This window comes from Eptatretus burgeri, chromosome 11 (assembly GCF_056783735.1).
Source record: "Eptatretus burgeri isolate ZD-2024b chromosome 11, Ebu_testis_v1, whole genome shotgun sequence".
NCBI classification, from domain to species: domain Eukaryota; kingdom Metazoa; phylum Chordata; class Myxini; order Myxiniformes; family Myxinidae; genus Eptatretus; species Eptatretus burgeri.
Window position 1 is genome coordinate 10458879 of NC_140971.1, and position 14211 is coordinate 10473089.

The 14211-nt window shown below is 45.4% G+C and overlaps 1 protein-coding gene across 4 annotated transcripts in view; it reads left to right on the forward strand.

The window, feature by feature from the left end:
• The window catches only part of LOC147016489 (MARVEL domain-containing protein 3-like), a 44761-nt gene extending 33113 nt beyond the window's left edge, over positions 1 to 11648 (forward strand). For all 4 annotated transcript variants that reach the window (XM_085845187.1, XM_085845188.1, XM_085845190.1 and 1 more), the window contains exons 2-4: positions 3835 to 3917; positions 6545 to 6711; positions 9324 to 11648. In XM_085845187.1, coding sequence (XP_085701313.1) covers positions 3835 to 3917; positions 6545 to 6711; positions 9324 to 10102 — 1029 coding nt within the window. In that variant the 3' untranslated portion in view covers positions 10103 to 11648. The remainder of the gene's footprint in view (positions 1 to 3834; positions 3918 to 6544; positions 6712 to 9323) is intronic.
• The last annotated feature ends 2563 nt before the right edge of the window (positions 11649 to 14211 follow it).

Here is a 14211-nt window from a genome sequence, read left to right on the forward strand (position 1 = left end):
CTGCAGATGTGCCGGTGGATTACTCTACATACCTTGTTGTGCCTTTGTGTGGACACCTGTTCTGACATGAGTTTTTAAATCCTGATTGGAGGTGGTTCGTACGTTCTGTTTCTCACTTGCAAAATCTATGCTCGTCTGGCTCAGTCCTGACATGTTGTTTTTAAAGCCATTCGTGTTGGGTCCTTGGTCTTGGGCATTTATAATGATACGTTCTTCATCCCAATTGAGCTGATCTCTTCTGAGCCATTCCAGTGATCCTTCCTTGTCTATCCCCAATCTGTCCAAGTTTTAAAAAAAATTTTATATCTTCCTGCTCGTTTGTCTTTCTCCCAGTTGTCACGATACATCTGCTGATATTTTGTGTTGTGTTTTTCTTTTGTCTTTTTTTTGTAATTGTTGGGGCTGTATTTGTTGCTGTTTCGGTTTTGGTTTTGTGCGTGACATCTTCTGTTTGCACCTGTATTTGCAAGGTGAGTGAGAGATACCTTTTCTGCTTTGTTGTGTACAAACTCTATTCGGTAGTCTGTTCAACTTTTGATGTACTCTGCTGATCCTAATCATCACTCTGTGCACCTGATTGAGTTCCATCAGGCCACCACCACCTTCTTTCCTCAGCAGGTACCATACGTTCTCGGGATGCATTCATTTTTGGAGAACACTTTGCGGATAGTGAGTTTTTATGCTTCCGCACCAAGGGTGCCGGAGGCATTGTGTGTCCGTCCGTCCGTCCGTCAAGCAAATTGTAGAATTTCATCAAACTTGGTAAAAAGGTAAAGTAAGACAGGGCAATTAACTGATTAGATTTTGGGCCAGATATGATTAAGGTCAAGGGTCAAATATGTCAATACTCAAGTGTTTGTGTGGGAGAGCGGAGGAATACCCGTTGACTGCGAGCAGTCGAATTACTCGTCTTGCTTTGATATCCAGTTTTTTGATTTCCACTTGTGGCCAGTTTATATCCTGCAGCTGTATTGGAGCACTGGTAGTGCTCGTTGGTTTATGGCTTTGATTTTGTTCCTTGGGGAGAGAGATGGTGTCACGATCATCCTCGTTCTACGCAGGTATTCTTTGGTAATTGTTTTTCACATATATATATATATATATATATATATATATATATATATATATATATATATTTTATAACATTTGATGCCCTCTTGTACCCCAAGGTATTTGTATATGATGTTTTGTTGTCTCGCTTCTGGATCGATATTTATGTTGTCTGTTTTTGTTGGTTTACCTTGCACCAATGTACACTTGGCACACTTATCTAGGCCAGATTCCATTTGAATGTTGTCAGAATACCGTTTCACAAATTTCAGTTGTTCTCCCACTTTTTCATACTTTCATAATTTGTTCATGCACAGGAGATGTCACCTTTCTTGTCTCTTTGGATGTTTGTTTACTGGACATGAGAAAATACCACCCGTCGGTTCTCTGAATGGTAACATATATGAAAGCTAACCAGACAGAGCTCGCAGGTAGACTCGAGGCTAGCTGGGCAGAGATGACAGCCAAAATGGAGGTGAGCCACGACGGTCTGATTTCAGACGTATGAGGCACACGGTGGGAAGAAATAGCAGCTGGTCAGGCCAGAATAGCAAGGGGGACCCAGGGCAAAAGAGAGGGCTGCCAATGGAATAGCAAAAGGGGGGACAAGTATGAGTAGAGGGGGTACAGATAGGCTAGAAACAAAGGGGAAACCGAGATACCCAGAGCAAAACATAACAGACACAGAGGTAGTGAAGTTGATGGAAACAGGCCAGAGATGCGAGAAAAGGTGGGGGGGGGGGGAGCGGAATAAAAATGAACAAAGAAAGGAGATAGCAGACAGGTTAAAAGGAATAGCACCAGTGGAAATATAATGTGTGGAAGAGGAGGTTGAAGGATGTGCTTGGGCAGAGACGTGCAAGGTGCGCATGACCCCACAGATGCAGAAAACTGTGCTGGGGAGAGGCACGATCGTGGGGTGGAGCTGGCAGTTGCCATGAACAGGTACGTGGACGCACAGGATAATGGTACGCGAATGGGGAACAAGCCCTAATGGAGACCTGGATCTGGAAACTTCCCAGGGAGGTGTGTGCCTGGGTATGAGCCTGCTTGTTTGCAGTGTGGGATGGAGCCCGTACTGGAGGTGTTTGAGGTCAAAGCTGTGGCACGGGTCTGTCAGGAAGGTTTAACAGCTGGTACATGCCAACTATGCACGGCGAGCTGCTGTGTTGGGAGACCGAAGCTGCACACGCCTGTGTGCCTCGGCACATGTGTGATGGGGAGGGGGGTCGGGTCAGAGTGGGGAGCTGTCCATACTCATGCCCGGGGTATGGATATGCATGGTGGAGATTGAACGGGTGGCTCGCGGACTGAGGTGCACCGCAAGCTGCCTTGCAGGAAGACAGAAGCCGTGCTGTGGCATGGGTATGTGCATATGGTGGCATGGGTATGTGCATATGGTGGCATGGGTATGTGCATATGTGAGCATGTTCGTCTGGTGAGCGAATTATGTGCAGAGCCTGTGGACAGTGTGATTAGCATTGACAGAGACAAGGAAGGAAGAATGCCATCGGGGAAGTCACCATTACGAATGAACCGATTAGGGCGGGACCAGAGTGGCTTCCCTACGAAAGCATAGACCCGGCTCGGGTTGAGTTGAGGGACAAGCAGTGGCAGGGAAAAGAGAGAAAGAGAGAAAAAGAAAGCAGGCGATTCAGAAAAAGAAGAATTACAAAGGGGGTTCAAATCTTGCTCCACAAACACAACACATTTCCCTGTTTACGGAAACAAACTGAGAAATAACCAAGCCAAACAAAACACTTCGAGGTATATCTCAACTCCAGGGTCTTTTTATGTGGTGGATTTGACTATCCAAGGTCTTCAAAAACCATAACAATATACTCACATGGACGTCAACCTCAGCATCCACACGAGTTACCGTCACATGCTCTGGTCCTCGATGGCTGAAGAAAACCCTTTTCTCAAGAGCAGACGCCGAGTGGTTGTCACCGATTTGTGATCCAGTGGCTGCTAATCCTGTGCGGTTTATAAAATAAGATTACAATATATTTAACCCTCCGGGGATCCCAAATGAACCCAATTGCTTGTGCGACAAAATTGCGAAAGCACAAGGCACACACGATAAGCCACAATTCCTTAGCATAGTTATATCTAAAGCAGACAACGCCCATCCCCTCACAGACAACACAAAGACTTCTTACTATAAATGCACACCTTATACAGGTAAGAAGTTTGAAAGTTCCATGAACAGACCCGGTGACTACTCCGAAATGCTGCACAAACTATAAGGCAATTTGTCAACGTCAATCTAAGTTACCATTTAATACGTTTTAATCGGCCCTCCATCAACCTACAAACTTAACCACGCTTCTTGAGAAGGGACAGTTGGTCCATTTAGCTTTCCAATTTAAACTGGTACCTCATGATACTGTGGATGCAGATTCAATACAATTTGCTATGCGTGGTTGTACAGTCTGTTATTCTCCTTGTAATATGTGTCAAAGTACACTATTGTCTACGGTCGTCATTGTCCTGCACGTGATTTATGAACAAGCTCCTTCACGAGCATTCCAATTTCATTATCTTGTATATGAAACTTCATGCTCTTACAATGTTCTCTTCAAGTGTAAGTTGTCTGAATGTGCATAAACGAAGATGATGATTGGGATCAATATGGCAAAGAAATAAAGGAAGGAAATTGGAGAGAAGTTGTAGTTTTTGGTTCATTGAACCAACTTTTCAGCTCTTCTTCCAAAAGGTAAAAAAAAAAAGATGCACAATGTTGATCAAACATTCTATTTTGTTTTTTTTGTTCTCGTGCAGGCAAGAAAACCTGCAATGTCTTGGCAAGATGATAGGAGATTGGAATTTCAATCAAGACCTTCAAATCTAAGTCATTCTCAACGGTGAGATTTGAATTCACTTTGTCTTTCATAGGCATCATTTTTGTTTCGTGTCCTTTGTCTGCACTGGCTGTGTTGCTTTCAAATTTGTAAACAAGTCAACAAAGTGTTTCAGTTGTAGGATTTTCAGAAGCACTGAAATGTTGGTTGATAATATTAGTTGCTGTAATCTCAAGATAAACATGTGCCATTCATTACCTGACTTGACAAGCCATTTTGTATTTTGGTGCACTGTTGGATGAAGCCCTAAATAAGGTTCATTCTGTCATATTTTTGCAAGTGTGTGTGTGTGTGTGTGTGTGTGTGTGTGTGTGTGTGTGTGTGTGTGTGTGTGTGTGTGTGTGTGTGTGTGTGTGTGTGTGTGTGTGTGTGTGTGTGTGTGTGTGTGTGTGTGTGTGTGTGTGTGTGTGTGTGTGTGTATTCGTATCTACATATGTGGGTTTCAGAATGTGGAATGGAGTCTTCCCAGGGTGGGCTCAAAGTATCCACCTTCATTTCAGTAAGGGGTCACGATTCATGGACCAAGCTGTGAAGTTTTCTGTTTTAAAAGTTTTGTGCCGATGGCTCTCTTCAGGATCGTCACTGAGCCCCGGACAGCTTCCAACTCGTTCGTTTGCAATAATATTCCCAGGGATGGTTTTTAATATCTCTGTGAGGTTCTTTGTCATCATTTCCATAGCTCAAACTATCGCTGTGACAACTTTGGTATTCTTTAGCTTCCAGGATCTTTTCACTTCATTCTTGAGGTCTTGGTGTTTGGCCATTTTCTTGATTTCTGCATCGTTAGTTCAAAATCATTGGTATTAATACCTCAATAAGCAATGCCTTCTTCTCTCTTTTTTTGGACCGAAAGTAAGATATCTGGTTACAATGCTTGGTTTTCGATGTTCACGCTCGATGTGATCATGAGGTCGTATGTGAGCGGTAGGTACTTCCATGTTTTCAGTCCATGCTTTTGGTTAATGTCCCCACAAATTTTCTGGAACTGGGATATCTAAGTTTTTGCAGATGTGCCAATGGTTAACATTACAAACTCTGTTGCATTGTTGTGTGTACATCTGTTCTGACAAGTTTTATTTATTTATTTGTGTTCGGTCATTAAGCATAACATATTACTCTCTTTGCCAACGCCACCTCCTCGCCTATCCCTCTTATTTTTTTTCCTCCTCTCCCCCTGCACTTACTCTCTCTGTCCCCTCCTCGCTCCCCCCTCCGAATAAAATGCAGCACTCCCTCCAATCCCTCTCTCACTCTCTCGCTGTCTGTCTCTCTCTCACACCCCTCCCTCCTGCAGTGTATAGCAACGTTTCGTGAGGCATCGCTCTCCCCACCTTCATCCCCTTCCTCACTCTTCTCCACTTTCTCACTTCCCCTTCTTCATGTACTCCTTGCTTCCCCTCCCATCCATCCTTTCTGCCTCTCCTCCTCCTCTTTCTCCACCCCTCAGCGAAGCGACTGGTTGTATTTGCTTATTTTCTCATATATATATATATATATATATATATATATATATATATATATATATATATATATATATATATATATATATAATATTTTAACAGGACCCATTCACCTGAAAGATGTGATTGGTCTTGCTTATCTCTGGTACATTACCTGTAAGGTGATTGGCTCTCTGTCCCATCTTTGCCCCCACCTCCCCAAGTTCTGACCCCTCCCCAATCCTAAGGCATTCATCCCCACCCCACACTCAAGCCTTCAACACTCCCCCTCCAACAAAAAAAGCCATCTACTTTCACACTATCACTCTGTCTCTCAGAAAGGACTGTCTGGACCCCCCCTCTCCCCCAACAACCCTCTTGAAGAAGTCCTTTCATTCAAGCTCCTTGGTCTCACTCTCTGCCATGATCTTTCCTGGGAGAGCCACATTTCCAAGCTGGCCTCCAAAGCTAGTCACCGACTGGGAATCCTACATCGTCCCCCCTCCCCTCCCATATTTCCGCAGGGCGTTCAATGTCCACCAGCAACCCCCTTCTGATAAAACTACCAAAATCATGAATCACTGCTCACCTTCACTCTTTCATCCCTCTTTTTTTCACATCTTTGGAACAAACTCCCACACTCTCTTCAATCCTACTCTTCCCTCCATGTCTTCAAAACGGCTGTTCACCACCATCTCTTATCTTACCCCATCCAAAACCATGATCTTTTCTTCCCCTGCTAATCCACCCCAAACCCACCTCCTTCAAATTCCCTGCTTTCCTTCCTGAAAGTCCCTCTCGTGTAAGTCCCTGTAGCATCCATCTTGTTTGCCCCGTGTAACCCACCCCATCCCTCTCCCTTCCACAGATCTCCTCATGTCTCTGTTCCACGTTTTTTTTTTCCCCTTCCCTCTCCTGCCCCTCTTTCCTCCCCCCCTTGTTGTACATTGTTGTGTGTTCTCTCATACAAGCCTCAACAGTGTATACCAAAAAAACAGTCGTCAACCCCCCCCCCCCACTCGTCAGCCTGGTGGAGGTGTGCACTCTAGCGAGTGTCGTTCTAGTTTGTCTTGTGTTTAAAATAACAGGAGCTCTCAATGACAGTGCAGTTTGCATGGCTGTACAGCATCAATGCACTTTGTACATTCTGAATGGTAAATAACCACTCAACATTTGATGTACTGCGTGCAGGTCCTCCAGGCGTGTCTCTTGGAAGGATAAAAGTTCACGTGGAAACTCCTTCACCTCCAGCATCCCTCCTTCATATAGAGAGGATTCAGAGTACCAGTATGACGACGAGAGAAGTCAGAGCACCGTGTGTGCCTGCAGTTGTTGCAACAGCTTATGCAGTAAACGAGGCAAGCAATAGATATCAAAAAATGACAAAGTCCAATAAATCAGTTCTGCAAACCTTGTTCACCTTACAGGCAACCAAATCCCATATTGACATTACGTATCAGTGGTATCTCTCTTGTGATGACCAATAATCTGATTAAATGTTCAATAACCTTACATATATCTATATATATACTAGTGCAGGCCCGTCGGTGTGTGCCAGTATGTGCAGCTTCGTTCCTTCGCTCTCTCGTAAACGACGACTGGATTGGGGCATTGCTTTAATTAGATCGGACCAACCATATCATAAATGGCCATAACTTGGGAAACACTCAGGTCCACAGCGTCAATTGTGATGTCATATCAAACGAAGAAGAAGAATTGTGACACCCCCTCTCTCTCCCCTCCTCTCTCCCCCCTCCTCTCTCGCCCCCACTCACACCCCCTCTCCCGCCACCTCGTCTCTTGAATTGACGCCCCTCTCTCTCACCCCCTCTCTCTCTCGCCCCCACTCTCACCCTCCTCTCCCCCTCTCTTGAATTGACACCCCCTCCTCTTGAATTGACACCCCCTCCTCTCTCGCTTCCCACTCTCACCCCCTCTCATCCCCCCACTCTCCAGCCACCTCCTCTCTTGAATTGACACCCCTCTCTCTCACCCCCTCTCTCTCGCCCCTCCCCTCCCCCTCTGTTGAATTGACACCCCTCTCTCTCGCCCCTCCTCTCCCCCTCTCTTGAATTGTGACGCCCCTCTCTTGCCCACCCTCTCTCCCTCCCCTCTCAAGCCATCCCCTGCAAAAAACAAATAAATAAACATTAATTGTGAAGTCATTCGTGACATCATAGCACTGTGTCCTGTCATTGGTTGACAGACATTGGTCATTGTATCACGTTATTCTTTTTATTACTGCCAATTATTGTGCTCTTATTATTATTAATATGCTGTTATTATTCTGAGATACATTTGGGGAAAAATGGCATGATAAGGTGGAACGACACTTCAGCTGTGATATATACACCTTTCCAACACTGAAAAAAGCAATAGAATGGCAGTAACTTGGGAACCGCTCGTCCGATTGATATCAAACCTTGAAAAGGCACATCCGCGGGTCCCCGGCAATATTCCTGGCAAGTTTCAATCAGATCGGACCGGTGGTCGTCGAGAAACGGCGGTCGCAGACAGACAGACAGACACAGAGATTGCTAGAATTATAGATAGACGAGTACATGCCCGTACGTGCGTGGCCGTACGTGCAGAAAAAAAGAAAAGAATTTTGACGTCAATTGTGACGTCATGGCACCGTGTCCTGTCATTGGTTTCGTAAATAAATGGCCATAACTTGGGAACCACTTGTCCCATTAATATCAAACCTTGAAAAAGCACATCCACAGGGCCCCAGCAATATACCTGGCAAGTTTCAATTAGATCGGACCAGTGGTTGTCGAGAAACAGCGGTCGCAGACACACACACACACACACACACACACACACACACACACACACACACACACACACACACACACACACACACACACACACACACACACACACACACACACACACACACACACACACACACACACACACACACACATTGCTGGAATTATAGATCGACTCGTATGTGCCCATAAAAAAAATAATAATAAATATTCCAACCGCGAGCAACAAAGAACAACCACACAGGCCGTTTCTTCACTCCCGCGTGCCGTATGTGCGTGACCCGGAAGTTCGATATTATTCGCAGTTACGATTATTCGCAATTTATTTTTAATACCCAATTATTCAATTAGCGCCAACGTATTTTACCTTTTCGCAATGTCGTGGCAAGGAAAAACAAAAAGAGAAGAGAAGAGAGAGAAAAAAATTTACTTCCTGGTTCAGAGCATACCAGCACTCTGATGTTCCTGAAATTTATACACCGTCTAATATGAAAACGATCATCACTTGGGGCATTGTGTTTATCTATAAATGCGCATAAGAAATCGAGAAATTATTAGAATACACGAAGTCATCACTCTCCAGAAGCCCGTACATTGTAACCCGTAATGGGGAACGTGGCTGAGCTTCCCTTCCCCATCGGCCACGCCCACGCAACAACGTGTCTTGTCATTGGTTTGGTAAATAAATGGCCATAACTTGGGAAGCACTTGTCCGATTAATATCAAACCTTGAAAAGGCACATCCTCAGGTCCCCAGCAATATACCTGGCAAGTTTCAATTAGATCGGACCAGTGGTTGTCGAGAAACAGTGCTCACAGACACACACACACACACACACACACACTGCTGGAATTATATATATATATATATATATATATATATATCGTGTCTGTGTGTCTTTGAGCTTGTATCGAGAAAGAATCAAGTGTGTGTGTGTGTGTGTGTGTGTTTGTATATATACAGCAAAACACACACACACACACACACACACACACACACACACACACACACACACACACAGTCTGCTAATGGTCCCCTCCCTCCCCCAGCCCCAAATTCCTGGCGGTTGTTGTTTACTTCATCTTTTTGGATGAGTTTTACATCTTCCATGATTCGGGTAATTGTGGATAATTAGTCCATGAAGACGTACTCAACTTGCCTTTCTTAACCCCTTGATACAATGCTTTCCTCGCAGGTGTGTTGAAGTTAATGGAGGTGCTGCTCGCTCTGCTTGTGCTTATATGCATCGCTATTTCACAGGCGACTTCATCGGGTGTCACATCCTCTTATTCGATGGGGATGGGCACAGACATCTTCAATTCTTTTGATTCAAGCCCCTTTCAAGGCGTCGAATTGGAACGTGCCAATGAACTTGATAGGCTTTTCAGTCAGATGCGTGCACCTGCCACATATGGAGGAGTTATAATGACTGTGATGATCTTTTGTGGCACACTCGGTATGCTTGTCAGCTCAGTCGGTCAAAAACGCAAGGACTCTCGTGCATGGATTTTGGCTGACTTGGTGTTCAGTTCAATTTGTGCCTCAATTTGTATCGTGGGACTCGGCTTGTATCTTCATGTCATTATATCTGCAAATGCCACAGACGTGTGCCTTCAAAGACAGCGTCTCTATGGTGGGAGAGGACAGACATGGGTAAACTGTCAGGTGCAAGGAACAGATGGAGCAGCGGCATTTTTCATTGTCCTCTTGGCTTTGCTCTACATTGCCAGTGCTGTCGTGGCTGCAAGAAACCTAATCAAGGTGCACAAAGGCAGGAGGACAGCATGCAACCCGAGTGCCTGCTCGCCTGCTCTCTTTGACAAGCCACCCTCCTATACCTCCACAGCTCTCAATGATATAGAATCAGATGTGACCCTCTCACAGTACGTGCGTCCACCTAGTGAAGGGGGAGTAAAAGCATCTGCAGCTCACAAACCAAGGAAATGCAAACGGGAAGATGATCTGTACATTTGAGATGGGCTGGGTGGTGGCTGAGAAGTAATTGTATGATCACGATACGACAAAGTGACTGCCATTCATGGTTTTGAAAAATAATTTGACATCATAAAACCTGCTTTTATACTTGTTCAAGCATAAACACTTGTGCAGGTCTTTGGCCTTGTCTTTGAGGGCTTTCCAGACACTTTTATGATTTAGGATAATTGTGTACAGGATTTTTAATACATTACTAAAAAAAATTGATTGTTAGAAACAATTATGTATGCACATTGGTTAACTTTTAACCTTCCCCTCCATCACCCCTTCCGATATAAAGTATGCATCAAAACTTACTTTCTGTATATCCAACACAATGCTGTAACATAATTTGTGATTATTAAAGCGATAATAAAACAGTGCAAGCTCCCATTATTATTGCAGAAAAACATTCACCAGCTGGACTTGTAAACTGGGGAAGCACTTCGGGTTTGGCATTCGGGCAAAACCATCCTCTCTAGAAGATCGAGACTCGTGGAAGAGCGAGATCATGATATATACAGACATTGCAGTTCTCGGAACCGCATGCATACAACAGAGAGGTGGCCCAAGACAGTTATGCCATTAATATACATGTAGATAGACCCCTTCCTTTTGTTTAGCAGGACAACGGGGAGTGTGTTGCGATGGTCTAATAGTTAGGGTTATTAAATCATTTTCCCCTCCATTTCATTCCCACTCTTTTCTTTCCTGGGATAAATCAGTCACAAACGCTTTAGCAGCAAGGTGGGTGAGCTGCACCAATGTCCACCCGAAACCCGACATGTGCGGCGAGTCATGTACGCTTTAGCAGTAAGGTGGACGGGCTGCACCAACGTCTACCCGAAACCCGGCCCAAGCTGGCGGACCACGTGGGGGGGGGGGTCGGGGCCAATCAAAGCGCCCGATTTGAGCGATGACATCGAATTCGGTATGATCCCCGAGCTTTGGGCTCTATAAAAGACGGAGAAGCTCTTCCGTCGGGGGTGTGTGTGTTATTCGGAGTGATGTTTTCACGCGGTGTGTTCCTGCTTCTCGTCTCTGCCCACACGACCTCGACTCCTGCTTCTCGCCTCGACGAACCACCTCCTGCCTGGTCCCGCCCACTACTCCACCCTCGCACTCTGGACTCCGCCCTTCTCCACTCACGCTCCTCCGTCAGAACACAGGCTCCACACGTGCGGCTTGGGCCAGAGACAACGCAACTACCGCACCATGGAGCATCCCCTCCCCCGGAACGCCCAGGTACCGAGAGCATAACCTCAACTCCCCTCACTCCCTGGTTGCAAAAGTTCCTTCCCATTGGGGTTTCTTTTTCTGTGTGTGTCTGAGTGTGCTGGCACCTGTCTGTTAAGTAAGTCTGTAGAAGTGCATTATTGCTTTAACTGTTATTAATCTCGCATCAAGTCTGCACTGTCTGCTTTTTGAAGTTGCTTGTATTATTGTCGCACCACACCTCTCCTCTTTCCCTGCATTACATACCCAATAAATCTTTGTCGTACCACATACTTTTCCTCGCTTGCTTGTTAATAAATAATCATCATTAGGAATGTTCCCTGCTCGTTTTTGTCTTTTCTCCCATTGGTCCAGCATGGTTCAAATCCAAGTTTAGCCGAGTCTTTATTCCCAACGATCCGTTCCTTCTAGGCGGTACATCCTTGGCAGTGTCGCTCGGCTGCATCCGATCTGGGAAAGTGATCCGATCCGGTTCGGACAAGGCGTACCGAGGGCGTAGTTCTCCGGTAATTAAACCACGTGGTTAATTAGGTAGCCCAATTCCATAGACGGGAGGACCCTAGGTCACTCGGTTGAGTTATTGGCGTCCACGGTCGGTTAAGCGATCCGCCGCATCACAGAATGATCCGTGAGCGACGGCCTACAATTCCGGGGAGTCTGCTGGGAATCGACGTAACTTCCCTAGTGGTCTTCTCACCCGACCCTGCAACAATATACATGTATATATATATATATATATATATATACACACACATGTATGTCATGGGTCTGGGGGGTTAAGTTAATCCCCCGTACCTAATTGTGGTGGACACCAGCCAGCCCGGATAGCCGAGCGGTTTTCCTTAGGAGGCGGACACGTTGATCCTCAGAGATTATGTCGTATGCTGGGAGGAGCAATCGGCACTGGCAGAGCGACGGAACAGATGGAAGCACAGATGGCTCGCACAGCACAAAGGGTTTATACTGGAACCCCACGACAAATACACTGACACAGGAACTTAAAATAAACACAGGGATTTAATGACTAGAAATATTTACAAAGGTAATTCAAAAATGTAGTAATAAAAAAAAAACCCATCCTTTTTACAGCCATTTTTCCCTGCTGAGCAGGGGATAGCTTTTTTGCGGGCTCAATGCAATCATGGTTTCCTTCTTGAGGAAATGTTTTATGGCCGGATGCCCTTCCTGATGCCAACCCTGGTCGCCTCTTATGACACAGGGATATGGTACACCTATTCTAACCGGGGAAAACACTAGGACCAGCACACTAGTACTTATTTCGCTGACCTCGGAAGGATGACAGACTGAATCAACCCCCTGGTGTTAATTCAGTGGCCAACAGGGCTCGAACTCAGGACCCTGGGATCCCAAGCCAGCCATCATAACCACTAAGCCAACACCAGGCTACAAAAATGTAGTAATAATAATGTGAAGTAAATAAAACTGAGGTCGAGGTGCCTCCACACATGGACTCTAATACAGACAAGTGGAAACAAAAGAAAAGCAAATCCTCCCTTCATTCTGGCACTTAACTTAGTCCAGAGATGGTCTTTATGGAACTTGGAATGGAGTCGCTTCGTCCTACACGAGTAGACGTGCCAAAAATGGCGCCAATTCGCTCTCTTGCAGCAGAAAACGGGTACGTCAGGCAATTCGTAAGCAGTATTCAACACCAGGGCTCAGAGACCGCCATGCAGCTTCATCGTCGATCACGCTTGCTGATGCGCTCTCTGCAGAATGGCACCGTCTCTTGGGTAATATACACAAGGCTTGAAGGTCTGTCTCACAACCAAGAGCCAATGGCCAACATCTTGCTCCACCATGCGAGCCAATTTACCTCAGCCCGAACACGAGAATCGCTGCGTCTTCTTCATGCGTCGAAGGAAAGCCATTCCGTCGTGCCGAGAGGATAGCAAAGCAAGATCTTCCGTCCCAGCCATGTTCCTCTTTCGACCACATGTGTCCCCAACTCCAAGCCCATGTGCTCGCTCCCAATCTCTCTTCGACGTCACACCGAAAAACCTCTGGGGCGTGGCTTGCTCGCACGAAACCCGGGAAGGCGGGGCCTCTCGCCTGCTCAGCATGTCTGCCTCGTTTGTGGTTATGGTTGTTGTTGTATATTATGTTTATATACATTATAATGTATACAACATTATAGTATTCAACATTATAATGTTGTTGGAATATTATGCCCGAATCCAACCACATGATCGCAACTGAGATATGAACTGTAAATGTGGGAAGGTAAAGGCACCTTGCTTGACTTAACCAAGCTTGAATCTCCCCCAATATTTTTTTTATCCCCCTCCCTCACGTCTTCTAATGCTTTTTTCCTTCTGTGTCTGACGACCTCTCGAGTGAGTCTGTCGATAAGGTAGGCAAGACATGAGCATTATTAATCTATATATAATGGAATAATCGATATCTAACAGAGCAAGTGTTTGAATGGTTGGACAGCTGGCCTGATGCCACCAACATTTGTAAACAGAAATTAAAAAAAAAGAAACCATACCTCCACCATTTTGGAAGCCCAAGCTGAAGATTATATGCAAGCCAAATACATCTTTGGAGCTGTCATATTCACAATTGTCATGACCTCCCGACAAGTTTCAGTGAAAAAAAAACAACCAAAGCGACTTAAAAGGATCATCAAATATCCAAAGGTTGGAGCCGATCGGCATCATGGGCCTTGTGAAGGTGACACTACATGTCGGCCTTAGGCTGACATCAGAGGCCTGAAGCATATGGGCCAGTGCAATTGGAATTATGGGAGCTATATAATCACGACGTATTATATGCATATAAGCAGTGGGCATGTTTTTGCTTCATGTACGTAACCCAGGTAATTTTTATTTTGGTTAGTGATCAAGGCA